Source organism: Thunnus albacares, chromosome 24 (assembly GCF_914725855.1).
Source record: "Thunnus albacares chromosome 24, fThuAlb1.1, whole genome shotgun sequence".
In the NCBI taxonomy this organism is placed as follows: Eukaryota; Metazoa; Chordata; class Actinopteri; order Scombriformes; family Scombridae; genus Thunnus; species Thunnus albacares.
Genome location: NC_058129.1, coordinates 4726320 through 4739126, shown reverse-complemented (window position 1 = coordinate 4739126; position 12807 = coordinate 4726320). Strand labels below are relative to the sequence as shown.

Below are 12807 nucleotides of genomic sequence, written 5' to 3'. Positions count from 1 at the left end.
AGTTCTAAAAGTGGACTAATTCAGTCCAAATTTTCTCTTTGCAGATTCCAGCAGCAGTGCTCCCAGAATGCATTTTGCTCTGACTATGCCACAGGCTTCTGCTGTCACTGCAAGCCTGGCTTTTATGGAAATGGACACCACTGTCTACCTGAGGGTTAGAGCACTACCCTGAACTCACATCTTATTCTTGTCAGATTTCTGACTCCAGTAAAACACTTTTCTTCAAACGCTAAAATTCATCATAAAACATTGAAGTGGTTTCGTGTGTAACCCCTGTGCTGGTCTCCAGGTGCCCCCCAGCGTGTTAGCGGTAAGATGAGCGGTACACTGACTGTAGGATCAACTCCAGTGGACCTGAACAACATCGATCTCCACGCCTACATCGTGGTGGGAGACGGGAGAGCGTACACTGCCATCAGCGAGGTAGGAGTCTGAAAAATAAACATTTCAACGTGATATTTATGCTTGCATGTCTCTAAAAACCTATCAACTTTTTATATGACTTATCTTGCATCGTTCATCTCTGATTTGATGTGATTGGTCAGGTACCTGAACCACTGGGCTGGGCTCTGATGCCAGTCGCACCAATAGGAGAGCTGTTTGGATGGCTGTTTGCTCTGGAGCTGCCCAATAGCCAAGCAGGATTCAAAATCACAGGTAAAAAGTGTGCGTGTGTGTGTGTGTGTGTGTGTTTGTGTGTGTGTTTGTGTGTGTGCCAGGTATTCCTCAAGGGCAGGGTTAGGGTTAGACAAGTAGTGATAATGGTTAGGGTTAAGGTAAGTCTTCAGGAAATGAATGTAAGTCAATGTAATGTCCTCTGAAGTGATGGAAACAAGTGTGTGTGTCTGTGTTTGGTTCAGTGCGTTGCCTTGTACATCTTGACTCATGAGCACATCTGTAGCGAGATGGGGGAACTCCTCTATGGCGAGAACATCTTGTGTATGTGTGTGTGTGATTGGTCTCCCAGCCAGCTGTATTGTCTCCAGGGATGTGATGTGATATCAAGCTTCCACCTCCCCTCTATAATAGGAAACAGCTGTGTGTGTGTGTGTGTGTGTGTGTGTGTGTGTGTGTGTGTGTTCTGTACAAATGTAAGGATCGCAGACATTTCCTTTTTTATGATATGCAACTGCTTTACAGTTGGTCTGTCTGCAATATGAAAATAATCTATAAATACACAAACAAAAGAAGTATTGATCGATTGATGGTTTGATCAGTTGAATAATTGTGTTTCCAGGCGCAGAGTTCACACGTCGTGCAGAGGTGATCTTTTACCCCAGCAACCAGCGTCTGTCAATCATCCAGACAGGCCGTGGCCTCGATGAACACAACCACCTCACCGTGGATACTGAAGTCAACGGCAACGTGCCTTTCATACCCCCTGGAGCCGAAGTTACCATGGATCCCTTTAAGGAAACCTACCAGTACTACCCATCCGGTAACCATAACAACCACAAGAGACAATTTGTAGATACCTGACATTTGATCGTCCTGCTTACCTAAAACCTCTCCATGTCTCTTTTTACAGTCGTCACCTCCACCTCCGTGAGAGAGTTTTCAGTTGTTTCAGCCGAGCGAGGGTCCGAGTCCTTCTCCTTCCAGCTGAAACAGAACATCACCTACCGCGACTGTCGGCATGACAACCGCGCCGCCGCCGTGGAGACGCTGCAGATCACCATGGAGAGAGCGTTTGTGGTGTATGTCAAAGAGGAGCGGATCCTGAGATACGCCATCACCAACAAGATCAGCCCAGTCGGAGGTGAGTCAAACCGGGGTTAGTTGGACACATCGCCTGCAGATGTTTGGCTTTTATTACAACCCAGATGTGTTCCAGTCAGTGGAAATGATATTTATGCGGAACTGATCAATACTACGATCTTCATCTCCTTGCCTGAATAGGATTCTGGGGAAGTATTTAATGTTATCAGCCATCCAGAATAATTAGTAGCATTTAAATGGGATTTTAATTGTAATATGTAGTCTTCTCAAATGATCTGAATGTTGCTTCAGAAGCTTTACACCCTCAGGACAGTAAAACTGATGGAAGACAAAAACCTTAATTGTTCCCAAATGACAATCTGTTTTAAGCCAGCTGTCATTAAAAACATGCACAAGAGACAGACACAGTCATATTACATCGAAAGAAAAAAAACGACAGTAAAGAAAAACAGTCTAGAATATAGTGTACTGCTTCAGAACAACAATGTGCACCACATTTCAGAACTAATTTGAGAAATGCTAAAATATTGAAATGTGAGTGTATTCAACATCCTTGAAACTCAAATAACAAACTGGTCACAGATCTGAAACATACTATATCATTAAAACATGAATGTAATCTTGTGTGAGGGTTAGACAATATACAAATTACCTGGGGTCAAGTGGACGACACTGACTGGCTGATGTCCTGCTTTAAAAAAGGCCAACAGCGGCCCATTATATCGAGAGCAGGGTAAGTGAGTGACAGCCTAAATCCATTCCAGACCATCACTGTCAATCTCGAGTGGGCGAACGCACTGGAGGCGTCGAAAACGTGAGGTTTTCTCCTCCAGAGCCCCAACTAACAACCAGACCAGACCACCTAGTAATTGTTGCAACGCTGCTACATAAACCTCAGCCAAACCACGGCGCAGAGTTGGACAGAGCTCAGCTTCAAACACACATGCTGCATGCTGGGGGCTAATTATTTATTGAAACCATAGAAAACAATGTTAAAATGTCTGTATTACCTCTGGGTTGACTGTCTACCAAAAGCCGCAGACACACCACTTTATGGATCATTGTAACCAGCTGTGTTTGAATATTCGAGTAAATTTTCACAAGTTTGGTTCGCTCATACAGATGATTGTCATTTATGACTCAAAGTGTTGACATTGTCCTGTAAAATGAGCTGGTCAAGCAGTCATATTCAGTAAGACTTTAGCATGAGGAAAAATAAACAGATAAAAGGAATTTGGCGAGAAGAATCCCCACATCGAGTTCTAATACCATTATACCAATCTGCACCTCAGTGTTGGGTTTTGTATTTGGAAAGTTCTTGGTGGCACCAGAAATCAAAACCACAACCACAACCACAACTGAACTTTGTATTTTGACCAGATTGGTTTGGTTCTGTGGCATTAGATTGCAAATCGTGTGTGTTCCCTAAATCTACCTAGTGTTCAAGTGTGTGTTATATGAAATTCAGTTTGTCTTTTATAACACAAAGATTAAAGGTGCAGTGTGTAGAATTCAGTGGCGTCTAGTGGAACGGACTTGGCGGAAATGAAATATAATATTTATAAGTACATTTCAATTAGTGTATAATCACCTGAAAATAAGAATCATTGTGTTTTCGTTACCTTAGAATGAGTCCGTTATATCTACATAAGGAGGTCCTCTTGCACGGAGGCCGCCATGTTGCACCGCCATGTCTCTACAGTAGCCCAGAACGGACCAACCAAATACTGGCTCTACAGAGCGTCTTTCACGTTTTTCCATGAGTTTCGCAGCCACCATAGTTCACCTTGCAAGGGAGGGGGAGGGGCATTCAGTTGGTTGCAATCTACAACCTCACCACTAGATGCCACTAAATCCTACACACTGCTCCTTTAACAATTATTATATACATAGATGTAGATTTATGATACAGCTGCAGTAAATGCAACTATAAGCGCTTTCTAGAAACAATTACAACTTATTTACACCCAATCACCACTAATACATGACATGCTGTATCTCTACTTGCAAGTGTGTGTGCGTGTGTGTGTGTGTGTGTGTGGCTGACAGGTATTTTAAATACATCCTTTTTCATTTATGTTTTCATGGTTGTAAAGTCTTTACTACACCCGTGTGAGTGGTAAATCCAGAGCTTCAGCCAGTGTCAGCCAGAGGTTCTCTTGGATCCCAGTCAGTGGGTAGCTGAGCCAGTAACACAGCTTTCTTTTTAATTATATTTTATTACATGCAAGGTTTCTCTCACTTTTCTTTTCCATCTCCTCCTTTTGCTTCATTTTTATCTTCTCACACATCGTCTGCACTCATCTTCTCGCCAGATACCAGCAGAAATAAAGAAAGTTTATACAAATATGGAAATGTGTATAGATATGCAGCATGAACTTGTGTCGTGTTCTTTTTCTGTCAACACGCAGTGGTCATGCTTTCTTTACCCAGTGTATCTGATGAAAACCAGATAGTACCTGTGTCCTGTCCAAATATTTGGATAAATTGTACATTGGTGCTTTGGCAACATTGTTCTTGAAACCTTCATGCCAATAAAGCCCCTTTAAATTGAATTGAAAATTGACAGAAGACCTCAGGAGATGGAGAGGAAAGAAAGAGTTTGAGGATTGAGTCGGATTTTTTTTTTTCTTCCAGTTTTTGAATCCAGACCAAGTTTCTGTCATTTAGACGTCAACACATTGATTAAAAACGTTATGATGAAGCATCTCGCACGTGCACATGCACACGGACACACACACACGCACGCACGCACACACACTGGTACAGTCAGAACACAGCTGGAAGAGCTTTCGGGGATCAGGGGTTTTGTAAACATGGGTTAAGTTGTGTGTGTGTGTGTGTGTGTGTGTGTGTGTGTGTGTGTGTGTGTGTGTGTGTGTGTGTTCAAGGGTCTTACACTTTCTGGGAAATAATATCCTAGCCAATGACAGATTTTCTAGCGGGGGGGTTGCTGGGCAGAATAGCTGCTCCGTGATGTCATGAGAATCATTGAACTGATAGAGAAAAAGAGAGACACGGAGAAAGAGGGAACACATTTACCAGATTTTGAGTATGTGTTGTTTGCTTTATGCTGTTATCTGCTGCTGCAGTCACCTCATTCCCACATGGGGATGATTAAAGTTACATCCAGTCTTATTTCTTACAGTGACAGCAGTACGACCCTGCCCTCATTTGTTTCAGTTTAACTAACTCAGTGCTTCAGATTCAGTGCTAGATCTGAAATAAAAAAAAATTTGCCTTTTCACCTTTTTATAGGATAGTTGATAGTGGAGAAGTAGACAGGTAATGAGGGGAGAGAGTGGTATGAAATGAAACAATGGTGGAAGGTATGTGGTATGCACCTTAACCATTTGGTTACCTGTATGCCCCAAAGCTGGTGAACTTTTTTTTTTTTTTTTTATTTAAGAAGAATGGTCAAAATTGAGAGATCCTGACTTTTAGTCCCTAGCACAAGGCTGGATCCTACGTTTCCCACAATGCAACTCAATAGCATCTTTCACTCAACCTTCCCTGCCTGTTAAATGCGCACATCTGTCTCGTGGGGTGCTGTGCAGTGCTTTAAACTCATGAATCTATCAAAACTACCTATCAAACTGGACATTCTGGATCATATATTGCCTGAACGCCCACTATGGGGCTTTTCTCCTGTCTTTATTCAATTTGGTCTTTCAATTTGAGAGCATAATTTATTGATTTCAGATTTTGTAATTCTTTCCCTCAAACCCTTGCATTCAAAAAGCCCTTGCTTGCGCTTAGATTTGCTCTCAGATATCAGATATATTTTTGTTTGCACAGATCTGCTCCAGCTTGAGTCCTTCTCCTCACACTCAGGCTTCTTCTGTCCGCTCGTGAAACATCTGCTCTCAGATTTCTGCTCTGCTCTTGGATGTTTTGTGCAATAACCCTGTCAACGCCAGGTGTTGAATTACAAAATTGGAACGTGAAATCAATAAATCACGCTCTCAAATTGAAAGACCCACACTCCTGCTAACAAGCTAACTCTGCTAACACGCTGCTTTCATTGCTTTAAACACCATGTTCTCTTAAATTTCAGGCCATTTCATTGTGTTAGTAAAAGTAAGTGAGGATAGATAGATAATGTTGTGTTGCACTAAGGGTGGGTCGTTGGATTTTACGGGTAGTCAGTACACCTTAGCCATCTTGTTAGCGTTATAGCTATACCCCTGTAAACCCAGTGTGTGTGTGTGCATAGAGGGGCTTTATAAAAAGCAACAGGTGGGAAACTGCATTCATCGCTTTGATGGTGTGTGTGTGTTCTCCACCCCTGTCTCCCACTCGCCTTCTCTCTCTCTCTCTCTCTCTCGCTCTCTCGCTCTCTCTAATTATCTCTCAGTCTTTTCTCCCATCCATGAGTATCTCGCCCTCTCATCTCCCCTTCTTCCCGGCCACATTTGGGACTTTGAAGCGTCTCTCTCTCTCTCTGTCTCTCTCTCTCTCTCTGTCTCTCTCTCTCTCTGTCTTTGATAATGAGCCAAAATTGGTCTCTGGCCTCAGGAGATGGAAGCAAGCTGTGCCCAATTTCTGTGTGTTTGATTTTGTTTAGGTGTAAGTGTGTATGTTGTTTGTGGGAAGATACCCCTGATGGTAAAGAAAAAGTCCATCCTAAAACACTTTAAACATCATTAAAAACAGATATTATTGATGTGTAGTTTTCTTTTTTTTCTTTTTTTGAGGGTTCACATCACACCTATTCTTGTGGATAACTGACCATATGTAGACATTATGACCAAATGTTAGCCTCTAACTTTTTCCTTAAATAGAAGTTATGCAGACACTGAAAGTGTGCCATATTTGGAATAATATTTAGATGGCGCTGCATAGGTTCTCCAATGAAACTCTCATGATAAGAAAAATGAAAAATGTTATGTTTTTGGAGAAATATTTAAAATAAATGTGACAACAAAGTTATCAATCAGAAGTTCAGTATTTTTTTTATTAATAATTTAATGTTATATAAATATATTCCTTGAATCTAAAGTAAACACATTTGGAATATGAAACTATAACTTTCCCTTAAAACCAATAATAATTTGACATATTTAGAGCATTATTTAAACCATGCTTAGAAAAGCACTTGCACATTGAAGTGAAATTAAAAACCAATACTCATAAACAGCATTTCAGCAGACAGTAAATTGAGGTAGAGAAGTGCTGTGTGTTAGTCAGTCATTAACATATTTTAAGTCTCTCACATTCTTTTGTAATCATTCCCAGTGCTTTGCTTTACTATGCTGTTTTTCTCTTTAATTTGCCAGAAATGAGTCTGAGAATTGTTTTTTTGAAATAGTCTCATGTGTCTGCACCATGCAGTGGTATGAGGAAAACCACCAACACACATCCGCTCACTCATCCCTCTGTCTGTGTATCACCCCCTCTCTGTCTCTCTTGTATATGTGTGTCTAACCTTATCCATATGTTGAATATTGAGAACATGAAGGGAGCCACTTCCTAAGAGGAAACCATCCTATGGGAATTTGTCTGGGGTGATTTTTACATGTGTGTTTGGTTATGCTGTCTTGTAATCATGTACTTTTAATGTTGAATAATCCAGAGCTCAATTCATCTTAATTCGGGACATTTTGAGTCTGTGCAGTTGTGGAGTTCATTTTTCTTGTCATGTGTCTTTTTTTTTTTTTTAATGAGAAGTTTCTGTGGTTATGAAGACAAATACTCCAATGTTTCTTTTTTCTGCTTGTGTGGTTTGTTTTTAATCTGTTGTTGTTTTTTTTTGTTTTTTAAACCTTTATCCGTGGTACTAAATCCTCTTCACTGAGGTGTCCTTACAATGCTCCAAAAGTGATCACTTTCAGGACCAGTACTAACAAATTGCACAGTTTACAAAGAACGTTACAAAAAAGTTATATATATTAAACATGGAAACCCATACCGTGTACCATACTCCTCCCTCATGTCATTTAATCTTTCTCCTCCTCTCTGTAGTCGAGCCAGTTGGGCCGGAGCTGGTGAACCCCTGCTACGCTGGAAACCACGACTGCGACACCACGGCCCAGTGTATCCCACTGGAGGGCCAGGCCTTCAACTGCCAGTGTGCCACTGGTTATAGAGGGGATGGACGCAACTGTTATGGTATCTTTGTCTCTCTGTGTCTCTATTTCTGTCTTTATCACAGCTGGTTACACTTTATATGGGCATGCATGTGCGTATACATTGAACTGTTAGAAAAGTCTTTCCAGATACGCTGTCCAGCATTGTGACAGTCTATGTACATAACAGAGTGCTTTATGGTACTCCCCCTTTGTTTTGCTTAGTCTAATGATGTATCTCTCTCTCTCACTCACACACACACATGCAGACAGAGTTAAAGACAGTTCAAGGCAGTGTGTCTGTGTTTCATCAACACATGTCCATCTAGCGAACAGGGGTCAAGTACAGGCTGGATGGAAGGAATCATCTCTCTTCTCTTCTCTTCTCTTCTCTTCTCTTCTCTTCTCTTCTCTTCTCTTCTCTTCTCTTCTCTTCTCTTCTCTTCTCTTCTCTTCTCTTCTCTTCTCTTCTCTTCTCTTCTCTTCTCTTCTCTTCTCTTCTCTTCTCTTCTCTTCTCTTCTCTTCTCTTCTCTTCTCTTCCTTGTCCCACCCTGCTTCACCCTCCTCCTTCAGGTTAATTCTCTAGTTAACAGGGGGCTTCCTGGGCTTTAAGCTGGTGCGTGGCCTGTCATTAGCCCAGCAGCGTGTCTGTCTCTCCTGCTGACAACACTAGGAAAGCCCCAGGCTCAGCCTCAGTTCCCATGACTGGGCCTCAGTTTCTCTCTTTGGTCACATAATCCGTGTGTGGTTCTGTCCCGTGTACTGCACCATACATTTAAGAATGCAGTGTGGGGTTACAACACAAACATGCAGGCACACATACAATGTATATGTACTAAAAGCATCAGTAATTACCCATAATTACAGCTTTTATACTTTCATACATGCATGCAACATGCTACATGTTAGATCAGGGATTCCTGCTTTACAGGTTTATAAGTTTATAGAAACACTGTCTCACTATCTCTCTCTTTCTCTTACTGCAGACATAGATGAGTGTGCTGAGGGCTTGGGCACATGTGGTGCTCATTCTCAGTGCGTGAACCTGCCTGGTAGCCATCGCTGCCAGTGCCAGAGTGGCTACGAGTTTGGTTTTGATGGGCGTACCTGTGTTGGTGAGTAGTACTAAAGACGAGACTGTGCACACATGACATGGGTTTGAGCCCTCTGCTCACTGTTAACATTTAGCTCAAAGATAGTTTATCATATTCACTATCTAAACTGAGTACACGCGCATGCTAATGTAGTACAGCTGAGACTGATGGGAATGTCATTTGTTGTGCAGGTGTTAAGTCATGAAACAAAGTAGCCAACTGGACAAATGAAAATTTTGATGAAGGTGCTAGATGAAAAGTGAAGTCAAATTTGTCATTCGCCATTCCACTAAAAACCACAAATGTCAACCTCATGGTGGCACTAGAGAAAAAGTCAGGGGATCAGCAGAGCCATTAGGCTTCATCATCTGGACACCACAGATGTCTGTACAGAATTCCATAGCAATCCATCCAATAGTTGTTGAGATATTTCAGTCTGGAACAAAGTGCTGACATTGCTGTCAGTAGAGCCATGCCTCTCACGTGGCTAAAAATTCACCCCAAAAAACATCTCTACCGGGCTGATATTTTGTTGTAATCACAGTTGCACAGTTTCAACACATGTTTCAACACCTGTTAATTATTTTCTAAAATTAATGACACGCCAGATGTAGTGGTCTCTCATATTGTACTGAGCTCCATGGCACTCCATCATTTAACTGATAATCTATGTCAACAAAGTTATTTACCAAAGCCACTAAAGATACTGGCTTGACTACAGAAATATGTCAACTAAAACCACTAAACACGCAGCTTTCTGCTCAATCAAGTCTGCTTGCATCGTACTGTAATTCTCATATATGTGATGCTTTTCAAAATAAGGTCTCTGTAAACATATACTTTTTTACTATGGCAGAAACCATGTCATGCTCCCATCTTCATCATCGTCACATTTCGTCGTGAATGGGTTGGTTGTCAGTTGCACTAAAGGGGTTTTTTGGAGCATGTAGTCCTGCACGTTCCAAAATGAACCGAATATTTGGAAGAGACCCACATATTTGTCCGAGCACAGGCATAACATTTCTTCCACAACAGTAACGCACAGCTGCAAGACCTAGGGAACACAGCGAGAGGGGAGGATGGGTGACAAATGTGAGAATGCGAGGTGGAATGAGAGCACTAATGTGAGAAAGAGAGGGTGAGATTAGACAAGAAGAGGGGGTGAAAGTGAGAGACAAATAGAGTAACGGCACAATGTGTGTTTTGGAATGTGTGTAGGAGAGAAGTCCTATGTATGTGTGTGTGTGTCCTCCTTTCACCTATCAGTGTGAACCTTTGATGAACTTCCCTAAAACCCTCCCCACCTTCTTTCTTTACAGCTAACATAACATAAAACCTTGAAATTATCCAAAACCACAAACCAAATATTGATAGCACTGAAGTGAATTATTTACAGCCAACAGCCAGATATCATTTCACATATCGCCATATATTTATATTTGTTTCCAATTTTCAATTTCAGGATATGTTTCTACATTTGTGATTTATTTCTCTTGTCTTGTTTTCTTAGATGTAGATGAGTGCAGCTCCTCTCCATGTCACAGCAATGCCAGATGTATCAATGGACTGGGATCCTTCCAGTGTCAGTGCCAGCTTGGGTTTTATGGGGATGGTTTCTACTGCTTCCAACAGGAAGGTCGGTGAAATCACCATTATAGTGATGCATGACAGGGACAAACATTGCAATATGACTCTAATATATTCTAAGAACACAGAAATATATGTCTTGGGGTTGTAACTACCATAATCCTACTTTGATAATATTTTATACAGTTCGGGATCATTACTGTTTGCCAGTTACATTCATTTCTTAAATAGAAGTTTAACTATGTAGATACTGAAAGTGTCTCTCTAAACTTTATACAAATGCCATATTTGGAATGATATTTGCAACATGGGTTCTCAGATGAAAACCATATTAGTAGTTAACACGTGACAAAAAAAAGTTAAGTATGCAGTATAAACAGGAATACATATCTAAAGTGGACTAAATACAAAGATATGGGTGGAAAGAAAAAACAACAATAATATATACTTTTTCGTTTGTATTTGTCTACAGGACAGACAAGTCGACCAAAGAGTCAGTGTGAGCAGCACAGAGACAGTCTGCAAAGTGGAGTAGAGCACGGTGGACGACCAAGTCTTGGAGCCTTCATCCCTCAGTGCGACTCTGACGGACGGTACCGACCGCTGCAGGTGGGCACTGACTGACAGATTGTTAAAGTACGTGACTGATCACTTGAGTTAGGTGATGTACTGATTTTGAAACGTTTAATAAATCATTGCAGTGCCATGGCTCCACCGGACATTGTTGGTGTGTGGACAGGAGGGGGCAGGAGAGAGCAGGAACCAGAACTCCACCTGGTACAGCACCTACAGACTGTGACAGACCAGGTGAGAAATACATTCACTGACACAAACACTGCCATGACAGCTTGTATCACAAACATTAATGACTAGTCGCACTTAATGGCAACATGTGGCAAAGGTATGAACTCTGTCCCTAGAAGTTGATCTTCAAAGAAAGGATTAGATTATGTAAAAATGTGTAATATTTTGTTCATCTTAATCTCCTCATATGAACCAGAGCGTCCTAAAACTCCCTGTGAGCACCACAGAGACAGTATACAGACTACCAGTCCAGAGGGATATCCTATAATTGGAGCCTATGTGCCCCAGTGTGATGCTAATGGACAATACTCACCGTTGCAGGTTTGTGAGAAATTAAGTTTTGGAAAGGACTTTTTATCACCCACAGCTTAGAAAATACATTTTATTCTATACTTATAAATATATGTTGTTGTTGTTGTTATTGATGGGTTGATATTATTAATTGCAGTGCCACGGTTCCATTGGACATTGTTGGTGTGTAGACAGTAGTGGCCAGGAGAGACCAGGAACCAGGACTCTACCTGGTACAACACCCAAAGACTGTGACAAACCAGGTGAGGAAAATGCATTCTTCTCAGTCCAGTGCCTCCCAAAATGTAATGATGTGATGTGTCTATTGATTTCTGAGTTCTCTTCAGATTTTTCTGCACAATGACAAAATATAATTGTGGCACACTTTGGTTTGAGGCTAAAGCCATTTACATTAAAGGGGTACTTCAGTCAACTAGTCTTTATCAACAACATAAAATGCCCATATATGCAGATGACACCATCCTGGTGTGCCACATCACCAGCAAGGAGGAGAAAACAATGACTTAACTTCTGAAGGGATCCTAGCTTAGCCTTAGTGAGTGGACTGGACACCAGTTCCACTTTTTAAATACTAATTATCGAAAAGACAACAGACTCTGAGCCTACTATTTGAACATAATATGATGGAGTCAAAAGATGAAAAATGTATATATATTTGGAGTATTTGAAAAATTTGCTAACCAGCATGGCAGAGAAATCAAACACTATTCTATGAGAGACAGTATTTGTTCGTGATCACATATTTGTTCAACTGCACATTAATTTGTAATTTTCATATTCATTATTTCTCATCCTCTCTCTATAGATGAACCAGAGCATTTTAAAACTCAATGTGAGCACCACAGAGACAGCATACAGACTACCAGTCCAGAGGGACATCCTGGAGTTGGAGTCTATGTACCCCAATGTGATGCTAGTGGACAGTACACACCACTGCAGGTCAGCAGCTGATTATTGATCAGTGAATGACATACTAATATTGTTTTTGCATTTCATTTACAATAACATAAAAAATTTTTGACTACATGAAATTAATAAAATGTATATATTTTAGTGTCACGGATCTTCTGGATATTGCTGGTGTGTAGACAAGAATGGGCAGGAAAGAGAAGGAACCAGGACATTTCCTGGTACACCACCTAAAGACTGTGACAAACCAGGTGAGAAAAGAAATGCATACACAGAAAGACAGACTTCTCCCTCTATTAAGCTTCCCATGAGG

At 41.1% G+C, this 12807-nt stretch overlaps 1 protein-coding gene across 8 annotated transcripts in view; it reads left to right on the top strand.

Annotated features, from left to right (window-relative positions):
* nid2a (nidogen 2a (osteonidogen)) overlaps window positions 1-12807 on the top strand; it is a 48584-nt gene that overhangs the window by 23245 nt on the left and 12532 nt on the right. For 4 of the 8 annotated variants that reach the window (XM_044345348.1, XM_044345347.1, XM_044345345.1 and 1 more), the window contains exons 11-22: window positions 45-154; window positions 290-423; window positions 546-657; window positions 1238-1438; window positions 1529-1759; window positions 7684-7830; window positions 8775-8903; window positions 10393-10518; window positions 10942-11078; window positions 11171-11276; window positions 11470-11594; window positions 11722-11827. In XM_044345348.1, coding sequence (XP_044201283.1) covers window positions 45-154; window positions 290-423; window positions 546-657; window positions 1238-1438; window positions 1529-1759; window positions 7684-7830; window positions 8775-8903; window positions 10393-10518; window positions 10942-11078; window positions 11171-11276; window positions 11470-11594; window positions 11722-11827 — 1664 coding nt within the window. Of the gene's footprint in view, window positions 1-44; window positions 155-289; window positions 424-545; window positions 658-1237; window positions 1439-1528; window positions 1760-7683; window positions 7831-8774; window positions 8904-10392; window positions 10519-10941; window positions 11079-11170; window positions 11277-11469; window positions 11595-11721; window positions 11828-12390; window positions 12525-12639; window positions 12746-12807 lie in introns of all 8 variants that reach the window. The other 4 variants (XM_044345343.1, XM_044345346.1, XM_044345341.1 and 1 more) reach the window with 2 other exon arrangements.